This window comes from Coturnix japonica, chromosome 2 (assembly GCF_001577835.2).
Source record: "Coturnix japonica isolate 7356 chromosome 2, Coturnix japonica 2.1, whole genome shotgun sequence".
NCBI classification, from domain to species: Eukaryota; Metazoa; Chordata; class Aves; order Galliformes; family Phasianidae; genus Coturnix; species Coturnix japonica.
Window position 1 is genome coordinate 5637242 of NC_029517.1, and position 23791 is coordinate 5661032.

The window sequence follows — 23791 nt, forward strand, 5'->3', positions numbered from 1 at the left end:
TCCGGATCTGCCTTTGTCCATCGTTCTGCTCTGCTCACTGAAGGCAGTAACACTGCTGAGACTGATCTATGCCGGGGTGTCACCTGTTCAGCTCATGGTTCAGCAGTAAAACAGAATGCCCTTCGAAGTACTTCAAAAGGGAAAAAAAAAAAATGACTTATAAAAGCTAATGGATTGAAGAGCAACAAGAAGGAATTCCCATCTAAATGCAAATCAAGACAAACCCATTTTGAATGCAAGAGTAAACGACAAATGGTATTTTTTCCCACCGTTCTTAGTGCTGCTTACAATTACAGTTCCATACAACTCAAGTAGTCAAACAGCTCTTCTCCTGTTGAGCTGTCAATGAACAATTTAGATTTTTTCTAAATCTGTGTCATAGATAGGCTTATTCTGTAGCTCTCTTTTTGGGCAAAGTGAATTTTTAAAACTTACTGCTTATTTTTGGTTTAATTTAGTCTGGCTTATGAAGTGGGAAGAGACTAAAAAAATATCAAGAAAAAAAGGGTTTCATCTGCTGGTTGCTGTAAGTTAAGCTCCCACTTGCTTTCTGCTAGAGCGTGATAACTGATACCAGTGGTCTACAGTAGTTAAAAGGCTGGAATCAGCGAGGCTGAGGTTAGGATCCGACCCTGGATCTGCTGATTGTATGGTGGAAAGCATTACTGTAGGATGGCTGAGTGCCCATTGTGTGATGAGAGAACAGAGTCAGTCCCAGCACAGAGTTCTGGTCCTGGTTCTGATGCAGAATCCTCCTTACCTCAAAGACCTTGGAGTAAACAGAGCAGCTGTGCGGGTAGTGTAGTTTCTACCTTTTATTCTAAGGAATCTCTGTTCCAGCACCAAACAAACTAGTAAGGAGGGGGATGTCTCATACAAAATGCTGGATTCAAGTTTTTTTCTTCCTGTACCTGGAAGAAATGCAATAACATTTGCTCTAGTCTCAGAAGGCTTTTGAGATGTTAGATGCTATAGTCATTCCAGTGTAGTATGTATAAATGAAGATAGTGACAATGCAGACATTACAATATGTTTACATCACAGTAATCAAATCCCAACAACGCCTGGCACTACAAGTGCACCCAGCATTGTTATTTTATCCTCCTCAACTGAATCCTGGCTTGTGGCAGCATAGTACTCTGTCCCTATTCTCCAGGGCCCTAAATGAATTGAGAGACAGCTATCCTGCAGCACATTTGAAAGCGATGGGGCAAGTTGTGTCTGTTCTTCATGTCTTTCTGTTATTGTACAGTGACATTAAAGATGACTCTAGTGGTTTCTTTTTACAACAGCTCTAACAGGCTTTGCCACTCAAGCCAGAAAGGTTTTTTCCTTCATCTCAATGCCATCAGAATAGGAATCCATTAGTAGTCCTAACGAGGAGTCTGTTGGCATAGAATACAGATTAACTATGTATTGCTTTTACATTTCGTAGGTAGTAACCAGCCTTCTACAAACTGAATCTATGTCCTCACGCATAACAGAAGCTATAACATTAATTACTTCACAGAGTTAATTATTACTGATCAGCAGTCCCTGTTGGGGATCTGTTGTAGGTTGAACGAATAACATAATTGGAGCAGCAATAAAATTTAGCCTTAAAAAAAGTAAGGAGTACAGAAGCACATTCAGCACTAGGAAAGATGTTGAAATACACACTGTGCATTTATAGCAAATCTTCACTGCGATTACAGTGTTGAAATCCTGTTACCCCAAAGGCATACAAACTGAGCGTGGAGAGTGATTTCTCATTCTTAGTGGAAAGCCCTTCCTAAATATTTCTGTATGGGATGATCCCAGTGAGTTCTGTCACCGACTGCGTTGAGAAGCAGGACGGGTTGACGAAACCTCTTTTGATCTAACATCAGAAATGAAGAACCTGTCTCACATGAGAACGCTGCCCTACGACACTGTTGTTTTGATTGAGAAGAAAAATTGTGGACCAGTGGCACGAGAGTAAAGTGATTCTAAAAGCATAAACTTCAAAGGAAGTAAACAAGCAAGAGTCCAGATCACCAGTTAACCTCTTAATGAGAAATGCAAGTGGAGAAGAGGCGGCCCTTGTTTGCACAACCTCTTGTCTCTGGCGGTATTTCTGTCTCATTCTGCAGCTCTGATAGAGTTTTGAGTCCGGGATATCAAAGAAGCCTTCTCCAACTAAGGCTCTGTGGGCAATATTAATTGCTTAGCTCATTCCTGTAGAATATAGGTGGAGACTAACTCAGTATAATTAGCGTGAGATGTTAGTAATCAAACAGCACGACAATTAAATCCTGTCCTTTTTGACACAAAATGAAAGACAAAGAACGTTCTGTACTTGGGAGGGGCTGAAAAGAGCTGGGTTAGAATATTGATGTCCCAAAATGTGCTATTTCTGCAAACATGAGGATGTCCCTTAGCAGCTTGAAGTATTCCAGGGTTCTTGAGTATTCTTGTCTTAAATGTTTGCTATCACATATGCTTGAAAAGAAAATACTTCTCTTTGAAATAGGACATCTCTCTTACCTCACTGGCTGAGGGAAAGGAGAAATCATTGCAGTAGTAATTAGATAATAAACACAATTAAAGTAGATGTATCTGGTTGTGACAAATGTAGTGTTCTCTTTTTTTGTTTGTTTGATGAAGCTAAATCATTGGTAAATAGCAGGTAAGCATTGACTGACTGATTTGAAGTGGATGGAGGAGTAAGCGTGAGCCCGCATTTACCTGACGCTTCCTTCAGAGGATTAGTTGTGTTAGTTAAAGTGAAGCATTTAGTTAAGTACTGTTGTTGGATGGAGGCCAGAGCCCTGCATGATGCTCCACAGAGCAGAGGCTGCTGAGAATAATAATTTTTTACTAAAATACTAAGAAGCAAATCGGATTTGTACGAACATTTACCAGACACCATTTCTTCATCTTAGTTTGGTGTTTCAAAGACTTGCTTGTAGGTAGTGGCTCTGCTCTGCAAATCCTTACTGCACCAGCTTTCAGTCATGGTGTTTTTACCGAGGCTGTACTTCAGGCTTGAGTAAGACCCACAAAATTCTAGTAACCTGATAGTGACCTACTATTAAAATGGCATTTCCATGATCATCAGCAGGTCTCAGAGACTGGAAGCACATACAGTGAGTCCAGATGGCAAGGATGATGCGGGTGAGAGCTGCTGGGGTGGGATGCTGAAAGACAGAGGCAGACCAGCTCAGAGCTGAATCACCCACAGCCCTGATAAAACTTATAGCTGCTGACATACACCTGGGCTGAACAAATAATTGGCTCTGCAGCATGGGCTGCACTACAAAGTGGGTAACTGCTGGCTAAACAAATGAACTGTGCACCAGGCAGTCACTTTCTACAGAGCTTATCTTAACTGAGGATCTCAATACACAGTAGGACACTGAGCATTCAAAAGCTATCTCAGAGATAATAAAGTACATTTCAGCACAGTTTGTAAACTTCCTTCAACACAGAGCCCGTGGTTGACTTGTAATCTTCAAAAAGATCATTTCTTTGTGACAAAAAGCTATTCTTCAGATGGTGCTCAATCTGCATAGCTTGAGGAACCTGGCCTTCCTCTGAATTATTCCCACATCTACTGCTGATCACTCTGGGCAAAATTATTGTGTACTGCTACTCTCTTTTTTTGTTCTGCATAAAAGAAATCTGCCACGACAGCATCATGCAGTGGATATCTTCCTTCTCTCATGCATGCCTTCCCTTTTGGCAGCCTATTAACTATATCGTTCCATCACTTCAGGTACACTGCAAGTGAAACCAGATCTTGCATGTACTGCTTCTGTGCTTTGATACCATCTAGAAGGGGCTGAAGTAAGGACTGTGTTGAGCAAGAAGCGTATCAAGTGCTTCAGCTAAATGTTTTATGACTACAAACAATACCACAAAGAGATGTGGAAATACCAATAAGGCTTTTCCCCATATTCCATGAGCCAGAACTGAGAAAAAAGAAATTCAAATTAGTTCAATGTTAAGGACCTGAGATACACCTCCAGCTTGACACCATGCTTACATTACTGCAGATTTTATGCAAATGCGGATACAAAAATATGCTGATGGTCAGGGGATGCTCACAGCGTGGGTATGGTAAGCACTGGGTGTACAGTGATGGTACTGCACAAGGGAAACTACTGCTGGGTAGCACCAACACACTCTACCCATGGCCATTTGAATGCAGTGTTGAAGTTTTATCTGGGTTCTTCTGAGAAGGTGCCCAAGTAAGGCCTTGTGGGTGAGAGATAGCACGGGACATTCCTGAAAGAAGGGGAGCTGATCTGGCCTTGACATTTCAGTGGTTGTTATATTCTCTTACAGTTTGTTTGGATGATATTTTGAGCTCTTGGGAAAAGCACACCAAGTTCAGAAGCTTGGCTATGGATCTCTAGAACAGTAAGTATTTAGTTAAGGCTGTTTATCGACTTAGACAGGCATTTCAGTGAGTCACATTTTAAAACGATTTTATGTATTATTGTGACAAAAAACCAAACAAACAGTAAAAAATGAGCAAATCCAGTGCACAACATCAAATTTGGAGCATATGTGTATGTAACTAATCTGTATACAGTCTGTGGGACACTATGTCCTATGGTAACTCTGTGAAAGCTACCAGTTCCTGAGGATGTCTGACCCATTTCAAACTAAGCTCTAAAATAAACATAGAAGTCAGAAAACCAGCCTGCTTTACAATGATTTTTTTTTGCATAAATTTTGATGTGCTCTGAAGACCTGATAGCTTTCTGTACATTATTATACGTTGTTATTATCTGTAATGGAAAAGGCTGCTGCTGAAATCATTAAATACAATGTGCTATCTATAGTTATCTTAAGCCACTTAACGTCTCCGGTTCTAAGAATATCTGCGCTCTGAAGATCTTTTTCATGTATCTGTGTGACTTCAGGAGGTGTGACAGTGCAGGTTTTATAAATGGGAAACTGAGGCACCAGGAGAGCAAGGAAAGCAGTGATAATCATGTCAGAGATCGCTGATGGGGTGAATAAGTGCAGCCACCTCCCTGAGCTCTACTCCTGATGCTGTGTTTTTCTCTTTTTCACTTGGCGATCAGCTATTTCCTGTTGTCACCATGAGTTTTCTTCTATTCTAATTTTCACGCTCTTTCCATTATTTACTCTTTATTGAATCTCTCAGGTTTTCCCCAGTTCCTTTTCCATCCTCTGTCTGTCCATCAGCTTTCATCTCCACTTGTGCTACTCATTTTTAAGTATTTTAAGAGACAATTAAAACTGCACAAAGACCTCGACTGAGCGAAGTGGCCAACATGTATATTGCTTCAAGTGCTCTGGTACTGATGACTCCAGCCAGACCACCAACGTACTTAAAACTGACCACATTTTTAAGTGCTTTCCTGGATTGAGGCCATCATCGCATTGACTTCAACCAAAACAAAATAGCACCTGAGATTCAGCAACATAAATACATAGCAACCTCAACCAAACTGAGCGCTGTAACCTTCAGATTACCTTTCTTCAATGCCTTCTGTCATCGCTAGCTATGTTATGGCTACACTTAAAACCCATTCTGCAAGTACATACTGGACTTAGTGCTTAGGAACCATCCTGTTTGAGCCGATACTTATGGTTTTAGAATTTGCCTGTTTGCTAGATCAGGCTCTTGGACAATGAAGTCCTCGGGGCAAGAGTCATGTTTATTTCTCTGCTGAAATCATCTGTGCTCACATACCACAAAACAGCAATTAGTAACGTGTTCTGAGGGACAAGGAAGAAGGATTTCTGCGTGCCACAGACAGCCCACCTTGTGCAGGGATGGGCGAAAACGCCTCCTAGGGAATAAGCTCAAACACCAGCAGTGCTGACCTCGGCACTGCAATTGTCTGTAACCTCGCACGTGCAAGAAGGCCAACCAAGTGCCTCCACTCTGTACCTCTGCTGCCTCCTCTCCCTGCTGGCCCTGTGCTTCTTCCCTTTTTTATGGTCTATTCAGGAGTCAGGCTCTGTGATCCTTGTGGATCCCTTCCGCATCAGGAGATGCAGTAATTCCGCCATCCTACACTCTATTACTTCACCTTTCAATGCTTCAGCTTACACGCCCTGTACTGAAGGACTTGTGTTTGTTGTTAATCATAAAATATGATTATTCACACCTCGGGCACTGCACAAATCATTACTGTCTTCCTAAAAATGTCTTCCACACAGCCTCGCCCTCAGTGCCCGCTGAGAATGCTGCTGGGAACAAGCTCAAGGAATAAATATTTTGCATTCATTTCGGGAGCACAATGGAAACATTTTTCCAAGCTGCTGCCAAGATGGTATCTGGTCCTCCTCTGAGTCAGCAGCCCATGCAGCTGACTTTCAAATGGCCAAACTTGGTTGATTGTTATCTTAGAAGAAAAAGAACCACAGACATGAGCTGTGTTTCTGCAGAGCCGTGTTGCTCTCCTCATGTGTAGGCAGGCAGTGACACTAAAATACAAATGCCACAGTGCAGAAGTTGGGTGGAAGGGAGGGTTACTCGAGACGCCCCCCTTTTGTCTCCTAACTTCAGCATTTTGTTTCATCCAAACAGAGGAAGGGGTAGGGCAGTGCTGTGGGGAGAAGAGAAAGGGATACGGCTGCTTTGTGTAGTCCGTGACCTTTTGCTATCAGCCAGGGATTTACATTCTGTAAAGCTCTGCTGGCTGTTAAAGATAGTGTATCTAACAATACAGCATGGCCGAAACCAAGCTAAGAGAGATGGAGATGGATGAGAAGTTCATAGAGTTTCCTCCCAAGGATCCCAGCCTGTGTAGCATTTCTTCCTTCCTACAGTCACATTTTCCATCTAGCTGAATACATGAGAAAGAATGGTACAGCAGAGAAGTGTCGGAAGTGTGCATGCAAAGCTCTCTTCTAGTGGAAGGACTTTGGTTTATATTTCCTGCTGCTCTGTGCACAAGCACACGTGGGACATTGTTTTCCTGATAAACAGTTGGTAAGAAAGCTGCCAAAGCAGCTGGGAATTGATGGGACTCAGCATTTTGGCTGCTCATCCTTTCATCCTGGCCTTTCTCCTTGAGCTCTAGGACTAGCAGGAACAGGAATCGCATGAGTTTATGCTGTTAAGACAGATTTGGCACAGAGTACACCCATAGGTAGCTGCATAAATTCACTCTGCTGAAAAAGCCACAAGCTGACAGACATGCATTTCCTCGGGGCAAAAAAATTACGCAATATAAATTCTCTACATCCTATGATTGATTGCCAAGAATCCAAATGCTGCGACCAGAATACAATTAGAATTACATCAGGAAACTGACATTACAGGAGGTTGTGACTGTATTTTTTTCCTCCTAAACCAAATAAGTAACTCTAGAAAAAGCAAATCACCCAATATGAGATTATTTGCAAGATATTAGACAGAATATTAGTGGAATGGGTCTGCTCATTTCCGAGCGAGTTTACTGGCTCATTTAGGTTTTACTTCCCGCTGAATCTCACTATGGACTTTGGGAGACATGAAGTCATTCTGCTCAGTGGAACCATCCTGACGCTCTGTCAAAGCAGACAAAACAAATCAGGTGGGCTCAGGATGTTTTTTCCATTAATGCGGTGTGTAATTGTTAAGTGATTAAATTACACATAATCACAACGCTGTTCATTTACTAGGTTTGCAATTAATCACACGCCAACTGTTGGACAAGTAACTTCTGTTTTTATGTTAAATGCACTTTCACATGGACAGCAGCAGCAGTTGCATTAGGGAGAATGTTGCAACCCAGCTGGCTTGTTGGAGCCCAGAGGACCTATTAGAGAACAGAATCATCTCCCAGAAGGAGTGCTGGTATTAAAGCACTTCGAACTAGTCTGGACACAGTAACACTGCCAGAGCTTTCTCACTGCTAAATGACAGCCTTGCTGGCTCTAGGTTCCGTGATCAGTTTACTGTGGTATAAATCAAAGCTGAATCAGAGTAATGCCTTGGCACTCATTTACTTCCTTAAACCACACGAATGCTGAAACAGAGAGTTCTTGCACGTTTGCAGACTGGATTCCATTTCTCACAGCCTGTGTCATTTGTTTTGCTTTTTAAAGGCAACATTGGAATCAAAGATCATTTTCAGTTCTCTTCATCAGATTTAAATCTCTTTCATCAGCCAGGCAGATCACGGCGCTCTGATAGGTGCCATGGCTTTCTGGAGAGAGCCAGACGGGAGGACCTGCTGCACATATCCTGGTTCCCAGGCTGCCTGCCAGCAGCAGGGTGTGATGTAAGAGTCTTTCACGCCGAACAAGTTAACAGCCCTGTTTTTGAGTTTACTACATTCTGGCGGAGAAACAGCACGAATAGCCTCGCAGCAAAACGCTGCTGCTGAACAAGCAGGTAGCTGCAGAAACCATTTTCTCTACCGCTGTGTTTCTGCCTCTGGAAGGGAGAGGCCTGGCTGCAGACTGTACTTGTCTTCCAGGAGCTGAGCAGCAGTGACTGTGTAAAATGGATGCCAACTGTATCTTCCACTTTCTCCTGCATCCTACATGTGTGGCTTGAAGAGGATGTGCTGCCACAAGCTCAGTGTGTGTGTCAGGCTTCCTGCTGCCTCCGATACTCTGTTATTAAGAAAATTCTGGGAAATGATTAGGCTCTGAAGTTGGTTAGAGGGCAGAGGTTCACTGTATTGAAGGGGCTGTTTGTAAGTCTGCTCTACTTTTGTCCCTTCTGAGCAGAGGGAGCCCTGCTCCTGTTTTCACAATGAGAGAACTCAGTTTGGAACTGGCATCTTATTCTGGCCATGACTCCTCATACAGAGAAAGAGGAAACTCATAAAGGCCAGGAAATGATATACCACAAAAATGCATGTGTTTGCAGGAGGCAGAATAGTGCTGTTTTCATGGTGTCTTATGTGGAAGAAGAAAGGACAAAATGAGGATACAACCATGCCAAGCTCAACACACTGCATTCCTCTTCAAAACAGGGCAAAGCGGAATTTGCAACCTCTCTGAGTTCCTTTCATGGTTAGTAATGTCACATTAGAGGGAAGTTATCATTCACCACTTAACAGCCTGAAGGTTACACAGTCCAAACAACACGAGGCCAAAGTACAAAGTCATGAACTGTACAGCAAAAAAATCGAGTCTCTCCTTCCCTATTTCATGTGGGCCACGCTAATCTTTTGGAGTAGCTTTGATCTCTTATCAGTTGATTTCTCATTCTAAGCTCCTAACTCCACCACCAGGAGCACCTCTGCAGCCACTGGGACTCCCAAGAAAGCTGCTGCCATGGCCTGTCCCAGCCTCACACATCTGCTTTGAGCACCCAACAGAAACACTGTGGTCAGAAACTCAGCACCCAGAGTCCCTCAGTTACAAGTGGGGCAGAGTGCTGACCAACCCTCTGAAGAACTGATTTATCCTCTCCGAGATACAGAGACAACCAACGTAAGCAGCTCAGATAGGTTTCTAAAGTTAGGCAGGATAAATCCAGACCTGAGTGATTATCGCAGGCACCCATTTAGCATGGGGTTATCTGCTGAGGTCTATGCACTGCATTGAGATGCTCCCTGTAGAAGCAGCATCTCCCTCTGTCAGGGACTGTCTCCTGCTTTTCATTCCCCTTACGAGAATAAAAGAGTTAAAAATCACAGTGAATGAACACACACTGAGTGCCACCAAAACACAAAAGTGGTGATTACATCTGCTGGGAAACAAATATCTTTGTTCTTATCTATTCTTGAGCAGATTTAACCATTCAGTGCCTCAGACTCAGACGTATAAAAAGCAAGCACATAATCAGCTTCAAATGCAGGTAGATGTAAAAATGGTCTGAGTTCCAAGCCCTGCTGCTACACGTTCCTATACTCATCCATTGGTTCATTTGTTGGGCTTTTTTCAGCAGAACTTCCAGCTCTGGCTCCTCTTTGCTATTGCAGTGTATTCTGCAACCATGAATCATTTATAATAGTTTTAGGATCACACACATTATCATCACTAATTAAACAATGTAATGAGATTTGAGTTGACAGAACCCTCGTAGATAAGAGTCAACCTCTCCTTTCAATCGTCAACATAAAAGCTGCTCTGTCATTAAACTGAAGAGTGTCCACTGTGAAACCATTCATCCTATAATTTATAATGCTTTTAAGATTTGTGGAATCATTATGCTGAGAAACAGTGATCTAAGTAAACAAGAAATGGACCTTCATCTGTTTATGACATCTTCACCTTGAAAACGCGTATTTAACCCATGACTCAGAAGAACTGAAATGTCTGAAATGCGGTATTCAGGGTGTTGTCACATTTGTGAGGGAACGCAAAAGGGAAATAACTTAGTGAAATGAAAACCTAACGATTCACTTCTGCCCTGTGCACTCTTATAAATGAGATAGATGTAAAACAAAGAGTACAAAAACAAAGTATACAAAACAAAGAAGGTCGGGTGTTGTACATCCTACGTATCTTTTATATGTTTTTCTGCATCTGTTAAATGGGAGATAATTAAGTTCAACATATTGAGTTTCCATCCAGACTCTGTTGTACAGACACTGAACCACAACAGCTGGTAAGTACTTGCCAGGAATTCTCCTTCCTTATTGTCCCAAGCAACAAATCATTAAAAACAAATAAAAACTAATATCTGTCTCTCAGTGGCTGTTCTAGCAGATACAACCGACCCCAGAGTAGCAGCTGAACAGAAACCACATTCACAGGCCAAGGAGATGATCAACAGACTGAAGCCAACCACAAACATTCCTGTGTCCTGCAAGCCTCTGAATTTCATAACTTGTGTGTCCCAAAGCTGCTCCTTACATGGAAAGGCAGCAAATGGTCTGGAGGAAGGTAATCACTGGAGTTCCTAACTATGAGTGTAGGATTGATATTATTCAGTATTTTTAATTCTTAACTTTTGCATAGTGGCAGAACAAGAAGGTGTTTATTTTGCAAGGAGTCTGGCTTCCTTAGTACAGAACAAAGTTGGCTTCGCATACAACAGGATGTAATGAGCAGAGAGTGAAAATGTCTATTATTTGTAAGAGCAAATGGTCACAGAACCCAGAATCAGTGAATGAAAATGTCTATTATTTGTAAGAGCAAATGGTCGCAGCACCCAGACACAGGTGATGTAATGGCTGCAGCCACTCCTATGGAGGTGCTGGACATGAAGGAGGAAATGTGGGACTGCTGGCTTAGCATATCCAGAAGGCAGAGGAGCATAGAAGAAAAGAGCAGTGATTACTGTGAGGCTTAGACTGGACAGAAGGGCTGGGGGAGGGGGGGAGGGAAGGCAAAGACATGCAGTGCAGATGTAGCAGAGTAGAATTATCAGAGGTTGGATTCCACATTTTCCTGGAACTGCGGAGTTCCTGCATTCCTGGGAGCTAAAGAAACCACCCCTACAAAGACACTGCTGCTACCTGGGGCCTGCTTAAATACCCAGGTAGTTCTGCCCTTGTGTTCTGTGAGCTGGGGCAGGCAGTGTGGCAGCAACCAGTGCCATTAGACTGCAGTTTTCCCAGTGATCTCAGACTCCTGAGGCAGCAGGAACTCAAAACCCTGCAGCTCACGCTGTGAATTTCTTTTTGATCTGCTCTCCTTGGCTGCTCGCCTTCTCATCTGCTCCTTTCAAGGGAGATAAAAGACAATCCTAAATAAAACTGTATCCTTCTCTAAAGTGGCATCAGCAATGCATGCAAAACTCTATAGCCACTGCAAAGCTCATTTGAGCATAGTGCAAGAATTTGTTGTTATTTGGTTGCCTCACAAGAAGAGCTCCCACCTCTGGATTCCTAATGCCTTGCCAGATGAACGCTGAGAGCTGAGACAAGCCTGAGGTGTAGGGCACATGAAATTCCTCTGTTCCACGGGATGGACACACCAGCTCTATCTCATTGTATGAGAAACAGTTTTACACGCACCACTGTACATTTCCCGGTGGAGAAGTGGACACAAGCTCTACTTACTGGTTTTGAGGTAGCACAGGGAGATGGTGTCATTATAGGAGGCTTGGCTGCACTTTGGGATGGAGGCAAAGAAAATCTCTGCCCTGTGTCCGGAGGAGAAGAACAGTGAATCCGTGTTTCTAGTCTCTCGGGCTCATGCTTATAGGATTCAAGAGGAAACGTGGGCTGCTTGGTCACTTGTGTTGGGGTAGATGGAGAAGAGGAGAGGCCAGAGGCTGTAAAAAAGAATAATTACTAACAATCAGAAGAGAAGCAGGCAGAAATCTCAGCTTTACAGTAAACCTATATATACATATATTTATTACCTTTCCCCAGGCTAAAAGCATATATCTCACCCTTATTTGTAATAGGGGATTCAGACTGTGAATTGTTTGGCTGGGTGAACTGTCTGAGCCATTGTGCAGGGAGGTGTGTTTGCAAGATGAGAGAACTCTATGGTTCTGTTCTATTAACCTCCCGTCTGCTTCCTTACTTCTAAAACGATCCTCAGCACTGGTGTCACTTTCTTGTTGCTATTTTAATGCTTCCGTGAATCTCAGGCTTACCTCTATCTCATGGCAAATGGCTCAAGAGCTTGAATGCATTCTTTTGCTTGACTCTGATGATTCTGCCTCAGTGAGCAGTTAGAACAAAATTAGGAGGAGAGGCAAAAAGAAATAGGGGGTATTTGCCATGAGCCTCAGCCCACTTTCTGTAGGGCTCCCAGCAATCATCTCCTACAAACAAGGTTTATTTTCAGCAACCTTTGAGGGGAAAGATTATTTTTCTCTTGTGCTGAGAATCAGTATCAGCAGCTGATCACTTGTCTCGTGAGCAGCCTGTTTCTGTCTGATGCACATATCTACCCCAGCTGTATTTTAGGTTGTGTTCTTAGGGCAGTTCTGAGTTGTGATCAAACAGATCATTTAAGCTGTATTTATTATCCATTTAAGAACAAACATCCACATCCAATTAGAAAATTCATTACAACATCTGTGTTTCTTGTTGTATCTACATGCTTGTCAGCAAACAAAGGAAGATTCTTTTATGCCAGCATAAATCAGAGCGGATTTAAAGTCATAAAAGCTGATGCCAGACAGAGCTTGGGCACCTATGTGGCCTCTGAGTTGGGTTCACTTCTTGTACTCCCAGAGATCTGTGTAGATATGCAACGAGTCCACAAGGGACTCAAGTCCATCAAAAAGGAGCACATGAATAGCTTCTAATAAGCAGGAAACCCCACGCCATCCAAACAAAGCTTCAAAACATGATAACGTATCTCCAAGGCAGGTTTAGTTTGCCTTCTCATTGTGAGCTTTCATGGTTCTACCAGAGATTTCTGCATACCTCTGCTCTGAGGCTTTGCATTGGTGCAAACACAGCCTCCTCTGGTCCTCTCTTGCAACCCAGGGCAAAGTATGTTAGCACAACTCACTTGGTACTCCAACACTTCTGCAATCAAATGCCTACAGAACCAAGAGCACTGGTTGAATGAACCCTTGGGAAGGTTTATATCCTGTCTTTCATTGACCTCAAAGGGTATTTATTACCTCTCAGTGTCCCCATCCTGCCTCACAAACAGCATTTATGGAGAATACTTTGTATTTTGGGAACCTAAGTGATAAAGCTCGGCAGTAACTGCTGATCATGGAGCTGTCTTTTGGAACTGCAGCTGCCCTCCGAGGATATGTTTCATTAGAGCTCTGCCAACCAAGCAGCACTTATCACAAATGCAATGGAGATGGGTGTTGCGGGCATTGCTGCACGCTGCCATGCCACAGAGAGGGGCAAGGAGAATGAACGGCCCCAGTGTTTGGGATGTCCTCAGCGCTACTGATTTTAGTGAGGTTTGAGCGTGTGCCATTTTCTGAAGGACTAAAAGGACAGTTTCTGCTTGCAGATAGAGATGAATCGTTCTGGGAAAGATGCTCTGATCTTCTGTGTTTTTATGGATGTACAAATGTTTCCTGAGAGCTCAGAGTGGGGTTTGAGGTGGATGGTAGCTGTAATTGATGCAAATGTAAAACCACTAAAAGGGAGAAAAACACCATTAGATCTTAAATTCTTACTGCTGGAGTGTGCTCACTGTGTGCTAATGTATCTGCAAGTCTACAAAAGATTTCCAGGATTAACAAGCTCTGCCAGAAGCGTTATTACCAGGCATAAGGGAACCTGACAGGACTGCCATACAAGCAGAAAGGACGGCTAAAGGGCACAGGAAGATGTGGATCAAAGGAGACCAAGGAAGTAACATCGCTTACATCCCATGAGAATTATTGCAAATGTGTAACAGCACATGCAGTGAAGTTCCTTGCAGACAGCGTGCCTTCCATTTCATAACAGCCCGTGATGGTGAGCCTCCTCTTGGGACACTCAACATGAGCTGTTATAGATGACGAGTGTCTGTGGCTCCAGATACTTTGATCCTTAGAACAGTCTCTGTCTCATGGGATCTTAACACTGAAGAACTCAAAGCAAGGCACACCCTGATGCACTTCAGCTTCACTTTTCTGTTATCATTTCTGCACAGAGTTGGAGAGAAAATCATCATTCTTTTGAAAGGCATCAGATTCAATTATGTATTAGGCTTTTCAACATTTGCTATTTATAAACTCACCTCGTAGCACTACTGTTGTACCTGTTTTATACACATTTCTGTGCTGCTGAGGTTGAAGGAAATTATATGTAGTTCTATGATAATTAAAACAAAAGGCTTTGCTGCTATTCTGCAGCTCAATGCTTGAATCATAGAATCATGGAATCATAATGGCCTGTGTTGAAAAGGACCATAATAATCATCCAGTTTCAACCCCCTGCTATGTGCAGGGTCACCAACCACCAGAGCAGGCTGCCCAGAGTCACATCCAGCCTGGATCCAAAACCCTATTAAGAACTGTATAAAAGTCTGTGGCATTAAAGAAGGAAAATCTCCAACGTATACCCAAGAGTAAATCACTTCAGGAGTAACAGAACTTTGTGTTAACAGAATCCTGTTGAACTGCCATCTAAACAGATGGAATAGATGTAAATATACAGGCATGTGTGAGTGTAGTTGCTGTGCTGGTCTACTGCAGAAGAAATGGATCGAGGAGAAGGAAATACAGATTATATCCCATGTTAAACAACTGGGCACTAAAACGCAGCCACCAGTTCTAGATGTCTCTGTAATGAAGCTGAAAAGTTCAGTACAGATGAGGATTTCAGAGAGGAAAAGAGACTCTGAAGCTGCCTGCAAACTCAGCTGCTGCTGATAATGAGATGAACTGGTATGGCACATAATTATCTCTAATGCTAATGTTTCTTTCATCAGACAATGAAATGCGTAATCAAGTGGGGTAGTTTCATGTCGACAAACTAAATCGCTCTTCCTTTTTTTATTCTCCATTAGATTAACACAACAGTTCTAGGCAGAAAGATAAAGAAGAGGGGAAAATTCTGGATTAGTTATTGTATCGCTGGCCAACAGAAGGCTTTGTGCTGTATTTTCTGTTGATTGCCCTAGGCCAGTTTTATCAAAGAATCACAGAATATTCCCATGAGGATCCGTAAGGATCACTGAGTATCTTATTCAAAATCTATTTGTGAGACCATAACAACTCTAAATAGCATCAGTCTTATTTTTGATCTAAATGGGGCCCTTTCCCTGTGACGGGGTTGCCTGCAGCAACGGCCCGACATTCAGTTCTATGCCTGCCTTTGCACAGCACTAGCTTGGATCTCACCCACATCACATGTTGGATAGAAGAGCCTCTAGAAAACACCACTGTAACAGCAGAGCCCACAGCTTTAGCCCAAGATAGCATTTGTTAGTCACAGACGTACAAAAATAACACTGCTACCACTTGTTTCCTTAGATATGTGCAACTATTTCTTTTAAATAAAGCCCTTATTTTGCATGGCGTTAAAATCTCCACTCACCTACTTGAGCATTCTGATGCAAACCAGCCTTCCAGCAAGGTATAACAGGAAAGGATGAATGCTGAAAGGCCGTCTGTGGACTCCAAAGAGAAGGGTGGCCATCCTCCTGAGTCCTTGGGTGAGGCCCACAATTAACACTGTCACCTGCACGTCATGCCTGGCCTGGTGGGATGTAGGGCAGGATGCTCACAGCCCAGGGGCGCTGCCAAAGCCTCCCTTTCATTTATCAGCTGTGCTATGCCTCGTTCTGCTCAGAGCTCCAATCCACCCCTCAACAGAAAGAACCTCTGCCCCATGGGATTCAGGACCGCCTGCCCACAGACTGCACTGCCAATGATAAGCAAACACTCCTTTGCAAAAGGGTGGGCTTGGGTGTCCTGCAGAGCTGCACTGTCCAGTGGCCAAAGAAAACAGCCAGAAACTGGCTGCTAACCATCCCATTTACTCTGATGTGCTGAAGGTGAAGTTCTTAAAGCTGCTGAAAGTTACGGGCAGTGACAAACAAAACACTTTGGCAGTTTAAATCCTAGGAATCACACTTCAGTTTTCTCATGTCCCCTACCTGAGCAAGCAGATAACGCCATGGATAGCAATAACATTGTTGCTACAATAGCTTTTCAGGCTTATATATGGGGTGTATTCATGTATCACTCAGACTGAAACTTCTAAAGAAAAAAGGAAAAGGAAAAAAAAAAACCAACAGGGAAGTTTCCATTCGCAGTGGCTCCAAGTGACACTTTTAGTCTGGTTCCTTCCCAGGACAGCGCTGCCCTTCCATTTGCATTCCCCAGCTGGCACCGGCACCAAGAAACAGGCAGACTGCGGCTGCTGAATTATAAGTAGTCAGAAGCAGCAGCGGATCTGCACTGAGCCCGCTGCTCGTTAGGCTGATTCACTCTTCAGACACAATAGCATGTTAATTCTGGCACGTGAGCAAATCGATGCAAATCATGTGAAATGAAGTTCAACGCCACGTAATGGCAGCCAAACTTGGAAGCTCAGAGCAGGTAAGTGGCTGCTGGCTGTTCTTATTCACGTGGTGCCGGTGATATTGACTCCAAATGTTGTACAACGTGCTGGTAAATAGCAAAATAAAAGCACTCTTACTAGTTAATATATCCTGAAATGTAACTGATAGCGCCCGGGAAGCTTTTCAGTTTCTTTTCATGATCCAAACCAGATGACTTGTGGGTGGCTGCCAACCCATGCAAATAAGCCACGTGCAATAGCTGACCCTTATCAACACCGTGATAATGCTGGAGGAAAGCCTGCACTGCCCTCCCAGCCGGTGTCAGCGCATCGGGCAGCACAGCGCCGCATCACATGGCAGGGATTCACATGGGCACTTGTACTGCGCGCTGGTCACGGCCGGCTGCTGGGGAAACAATGCCCACAGCAGGGCTGCTTTATTTACTTAACGCACCACCTGGCACTTAAACTCTCACAGAGTACTGCGTGTTCAGCATCACAGCCTTTAATGAAATAACTTTGGGTTTTATTTTAAGATGCCGGGTCCGGCTGCTGCAGCAAACATCCAGCAGCAATTTCCATATTAACCTCGGCTGTCTGTCTCATCCCAGGCTTTCCTTGCTGCTTCGTTTCCAGATAAGCTTTGCAGAAAGCTGTAACCTACAATTCCTTGGTGCTATTACAGCAACCAGAACTGTCTCCTCCAGAACAGACCCTGGCCTGCAGAGTCCTGTTGACTTTGGCTTTGTTCTTTAGTGGCCATCACTAAAGAACAAAGCCAAAATGTGCCGTTTCTTTGCTTCTGAAGTTTGTGTTTTTCAAAACCTCTGTTCTTCTCTTATTAAAAGAACAACAAAAGTCTCCCTCACTCTGGCTCCATTCAGAACTCAACAGGAGCCTGTGGACGGCTGCAGCCTGTGACATTTGCCTCTCCCCACTGTGCCTGACTCAGGCTTCTGTCTCATCACAGCTCTCATCTTGCTAACCCGGGAATTAATCTCTTTCTGCACATATGGTGCATAGGAAACAGCACGGTGCTCTCAAGCACACCTACCTGAGCCTTCTGGAGCAATGACAGATGACTTTGTGGCACTTGTCTGATTGCAAATAGATTGCTGCTGGCCTGCTCTTCTGCCTTATGCTACTTGGCAGCACAGTTGCCATTGCCTTCACTGGTACCGCGCTGTGCTTTCAGCTGAGCTTCGGTGCAGAACACAGCACAGCCTGGAGAGTTTCAGCAGCTCACGCTCACATTTTCCAGAGGGCTGGGCAGGTGATGTTCCTCTCCAGGAAATCCTTCCCCTCCTGTGTCACCCAACCCCGGCTTCACCCCAGGCCACTACTACAGCGTGCCTCCAGCACATGACAGCAGTCACATTCCTGGCTTGTTTTACTGCTCTGAGCTGTCATTCCTGCTGCAAAGCATCCGAAAACACCAGCAGCCAAAAGCACTCAGGGTATCCAGGGAGTGAGTACACGAGCAGAAAAGTCCACATAGCAGGGGACACCTTCATGGCAGAGATTTCCCCCACACAGTGGGGCAATGTGATCTATTTGATATCTACCGTTGCTCTTTGCCTTTCCTCCCATCACAAGAGCCCTCATCCCCTTGCATGTGTCTCCTTCCCTTCTCCCTCTGCATTTCCTTCTCTCTAACAAATCTCCAGAGACATCAGTCCCATTCCTGCCCACCAGGCTCTGCATGGACAGCTTGTGTTGCTACTTGAGCCAGCTTCTCTTTGTGTTGGGGTTAATGCTGTAACTCAGGGCAGGGATTTCACAGATCCCAGGAGGCCCAACCGTGGTTCTTCACAGAGAAGTGAGAAACCCAGAGGACCAGCAGATTTTATACTATAGAATCAAGGCAAATCTGGCAGCCATGCAAATGACTCAAAGCAAACACTGTGTTTGATGCTTTCATTGTATCAGGTGAGTGAACCTGCAGAGGCCCTTCCTTGAAGTTTGCTGCCACTGTGACTAGGACAGCAGGTCCCGAAGGCTCAGCAATCAGGGATGCATATGAAGGCTACAATATGAATGCCAATACTGTCAATAGATTTCAATGGGAGAAATCAGCAACAGCTCCAACTGGCTGCTGTACCAAAGAAGTCTAGACAGGTTTACAATACCTGATCTCATTATATCTTTCTACTGGGGACAAGTATAAAAGCTACATCCATTACTAAAAGAAGGGCCTAAAGTAGAGAACAGCTTATGGATGGTGATCCAATGGTCTGCTCTGTGGTTTTCATTAATTTAATGGCCAAGTCTTCAACCTTTTATTTAAGGCCTTAAACCCACCTGAACACAAAGAGGAGGGAACCATTGGCCTTCTTGCTATCCTGGGCTGCATTCCAAAGAGCATGGCCCGTACGGTACCTCCCAGATAGGAGGTGATCCTCCCCACTGCTCTGCTGGAGCACTGTGTCCAGTTCTGGGCTTCCCAGTTCAAGAAAGACAGAGAACTGCTGGAGAGAGTCCAGTGTGGGGATACAGAGATAATGGGGGCTGGGAGCATCTCCCTTACAAGGAAAGGCTGAGAGACTTAGGGCTGCTCAGCCTGGAGAAGAGAAAGCTGAGGGGATCTTATCAGTGCTTATAAATATCTAAAGGGTGACAGTCACATGGATGGGGCCGGGCTCTTTTCGATGGTGCCCAGTGACAGGATAAGCTGAAAGTTTTCCTTCAGGGAAGAAAGAAGTTGTGTGCATCCCTGCAGCTCCCCCATAGCCGGTACTGTAGGGCTCAGGGGATGCACAGCCAGCCCTGGGTGCTGGGTATGCAAGCACTGACTCAGATGTCACTGAGCAAAGCCATCACTGCAAAGGCCACAGTGAGCAACTGTCAGACGATAAAAGATTCAAACACTGCTGACCAAGGCTGGATTTAAGGTAGGAGGGAAAGGCTTTGTATCTGATTACCAACCCACCGCAGCAGTCACTTCCCTCCCCGGCTGCACTATTTTGACCTCGTTTCTGAAAATACACCATGAGCTGTTTTCTCCTCTTAACAAGTCACTGTTGTGCTGGAAACCGGGTTGTTTTTGGTATTTACAGCCAGACAGTGCTGCAGGCTGCTCCTCGAAGCACCAGCAGCTCAAGACAAGACCAGTTCTATCCTGATCTCTGCATATACCCCATGTAGCCAGGACTCCCTCTCAGAAAGTCGCTCATATTGAATGTGCCTCTAGAAGTGGAATGTGACAAGTTTTCAGGCATGTCTGCAGGCAGCAAGCTGCTCTGCATTTCCCCAGCTTCCTGAGCACTGGTGACATGGAGTTTGATGCTGAGATCCAGCTGCTGCTGCCCAGTGCAGAACCAGTCAGGTCATGGAATGGTTTGGGTTGGAAAGGAACTCAAAGATCATCTAGTTCCAAACCCTTGCTACGGGAAGGGCTGAACACAAAGCCACATCCTGGAGTTCTGCTGGACCTGAACATGACGCAGGTGGGAACAGCTGAGCTGAGCTGGACGTGGGGCACAAGCTGAGCACCAACCCAGGCAGCTGATGCCCGGAGCACCACGTGGCTGGCACTGGCCGTGCAGAGCTGGTGCCTGAGGTATTCACACCGTGTGTGGAGCCAAGTGCAGGATGTCTGACAGCATTTGCCTTTGCACTGGCCATCGTGATGATGCAAAAGGAGCTCAGCCTGACGGCGCGGCATGGGCTGTGCCAGGTTTGCTTACCCCATGGAACCCTGGAGCTTGGGTGTGAGCAATTTCCTAGCACGGCCTTCAAACTTTACAGAGCTAAGAGCAGCAAACATGGCTGATAGAGGAGCTTTGCTGTCCATGTAACTGTGGCAGCAGCAAGAAGAGAGAGGGAGGCTGGATGTGCCAGTGGGCAGAGCAGGAGGGGTGAGAGGTTGGGAGCTTCATCAAAAAGAGAATTATTTGTCTTGCTCTGAGTGCATTGCTTCATCAGGGTAAACAAAACTGCAGTGAAATTAAAGGGCTCTGACGGTGAATCAAAGCTCTTGAGTGCGACAGAAAATAATCAGAGCCGAGCAGGGGCTGGGCTAAAGCTGAGTGCTGCAGAAACAAAAAGGGTCAGAACCAGAGCAGGGTCAGCCACTGAACAGCCAAGATAAGAGTGCAGGTTGTGGAGGCCCTCAGTGGTGTGCAGTTAGGAAACAGGTCCCTGACAGACAGCACTGAGTCACTTTGTCACTACACTGAGCTCTGACCTTTCTTCCCCATGTCCTGTGTCCTCCCCTGTTGCTGGGCTCCCGGCCACCAAGCTCCATCCTGCAGCACTGAGCAACACAAGGACAGAAATCAGTCCGTGCAGGAGTGACAGTGTATTACAAACTATATTTTAGAGCATTTGATCTGACATGTTAAACAATCCCAAAGACGACATCCCATTTCCTCTGCTCAAACCAACAAAAATCACGCCTTTTTCATTCACATCTGTATATTCTTTTCTATGCCTTCCTTGCTGGGAGTTTTGATGACATTTTGCTCTGGCTCTGTTTCCAATCCCGCTGAAGATTAAACACACGCCAGCAGCAACAGTTGCTGCAGATCCAGTGTCAGAGTGTGACCGGCATGTGGATGGTGCTGGAGGTGGGGGACGCGTGCTGCAGACCTGTGATTCCCGGTCACATGCCAGAATGTGATCCAGGAAAACCTTTCCCTCGATCTCCTTCCTCTCCTCTGAGCTGTCAGCTTCCCCCCAGCGCCTGGAGCCACGTGGTTTGATTGGCACAAGGGGGTTCTCTAAATGAAATGAAGCCAAGACGGGAGAAACGTAGATGGAAAGCAGGGGAGCCATCTGACAGCAGGGTGTACAAAGGTGAGGAAATGCCTTTGAATGTTTATTTACAGGCAGTCACGGTCACTATGTCCCTCCTTTACTCAGCTCTGGACTCTCCTGTAGAACTTTCAGGCGGATCCAAAAGCTCTTTAAAATCCAAGATCCCTCTCTGTCATCTGTCAAACCTCATCCCGATGAACAGAGGCCAAATTCAGGGTTAGATCTGGAAACAATCACCCAAACGAACTGGCAGAAGACAAATGTTTTTACACCAGCAGAAGAAACGAGGACCTTGCAGGGAGCCAGCTGCTGTTCTATGGGGATTAACCACTCTACAGACCCCTTCCAAGTGGCAGCTTTCTTTTCTGTGGAGAGTTATTGCCAATACAACCGCCTTAAAGCACCCAGTAATGCATGTTTATACTGTGCTGCCTCTTAAAAGTGCTAATCAATTTGCTCAGAACAACAGGCATTTTTCAAGACCAAAGCAGTGGGTAGTGGAGGATTTCTAAAGCAACGCAGAGTCATGACCGGGCTCTGAGAAGTTCTTCCTAGATGCATTCTCTGGCCACAGAACTACTTAAAGTGTCGCTTTAATGCAATAGGGTTATTTATACCTGTGGTGTACTGCATATCAATTGATCAAATTGCAACTTAAGAAGGGTCTGAAGTGCTTGGAAGCACAGTGTGGCTAATTAATAATGTAAAACAAAGCCCAGCAGACGAAAGACCTCACCAGTGGAGTGTGTGGGGCTCCGCAGAAATGAGCATCCATTAGACTTACCCAGAGCAGCTCCTTCCCCTGAGAACCCAGGTGCAATCTATCCTTTGAGCTACACATTGTCCTTTGGATTCAAACCTAGTGTAGCATTAACATCCATTATGTAAAGCATAATCTGTAATAAGATGTAAGCAAAAATAGCAGCCTACCCATCCTGGTAGCCTTATACACTCTGGCTCAGAGGCTGGGTATAAAATACAGTTTGTAACATGCTGTTTTGTCCCTGTATGGACTTTATTCCTCTGCTCCAGCATGGTACGCCACTAGTGTGTAATGTAGCTAATGGCTTTGTTCTGCTTTTCCTTAAATGCAGGCAGGGCCAGAGGAGGCTTCGAGGATGCTCAGAGGGCCGGAGCACCTCTCCTATGGATACAGGTTGAGAGGGCTGTGGTTGTACAGGCTGGAGAAAAGAACGCTCTGAGGAGACCTCATGGTGGCCTTCCAGCATCCAAAGAGAAACAAAAGAAAGCTGTGTAGGGACTCTATCAGGGAATGTAATTATAGGATAAAGGGTAATAGCTTTAAACAAAAAGGGGGTAGATCCAGATGAAGTACAGGGAAGAAATTCTTTGTGCTGAAGGCAGTGAGGCCCCAGCACAGCTGTTCAGAGAGCTGTGGATGTCCCATCCCTGGAGGTGCTCAGGGCCAGGCTGGATGGGGCCCTGGGCAGCCTGAGCTGGTGGAGATGTCTTTGTCCATGGCAGGAGGCTGGAACTGGATGAGCTTTAAGGTCCCTTCCAACCAAACCATTCTGTGATGCCATGATTCAGAGCTTTCTCACTTTCAGGAGCTTTCAAATCTGAGCCTCTTTCCACCTTCTGTAATTCCATTCCCCTTGGATTTGAGTCAGGCTCTTTCCAGCATTCCTGGAGCTCCCCAGTGGCAGCCCAGCCCTCTAGTTCTCATACAGGAGCACAGAGCTGCCCTGCTCAGCACTGCAGTAGATAGATTGAATTGTATTGAAATGCCACAAAACCTTTCTTCCACGCATTAGCAACTGTAAGACATACCCATATCAAAAACAAAGAACTATTTGAGGCCCAAGCTGTTTCTATCTCCCCATACTGCAGCCCACCCCTGGGGGATTTTCATGGCTCTCATGCAGCCCCAGCCGTGCTGCTGGCAACTGCTGGGCCTTTCCCCACCTCCATGTGTGGGTCTGGAACTGCAAGTGGAGACTTCTGTAGTTTCCACACTGAGCTGCTGCCCTCGTACAACAGTTCTCTATAAAACTCCCCCTGGGGATGCACACAAGGTTGTTGATATGTGTATAAGCCAAGGCTACCACCCAGGAGTAGAGCTGGGGCTGTGTGTGCCCACCCCAGGCAGAAGGGAAGAACACTGGGCCTGAACATGGCCATGGCTGCCAGAGAGGTCTACATGAGCTGCTCTTGGGCTCCCCATGTTCTCAGGGTGTTTTACACACTGATTCAATTTCAATCTAAACACCAGTTCAAGCACTGGCATCCCACAGAGCTCTGCTCCC

At 45.0% G+C, this 23791-nt stretch overlaps 1 protein-coding gene across 3 annotated transcripts in view; it reads right to left on the bottom strand.

Annotated features, from left to right (window-relative positions):
- Positions 1-23791, bottom strand: part of PRKAG2 (protein kinase AMP-activated non-catalytic subunit gamma 2) — a 154288-nt gene that overhangs the window by 31633 nt on the left and 98864 nt on the right. For all 3 annotated transcript variants that reach the window (XM_015852865.2, XM_015852864.2, XM_015852866.2), the window contains one exon: positions 11901-12115. In XM_015852865.2, coding sequence (XP_015708351.1) covers positions 11901-12115 — 215 coding nt within the window. The remainder of the gene's footprint in view (positions 1-11900; positions 12116-23791) is intronic.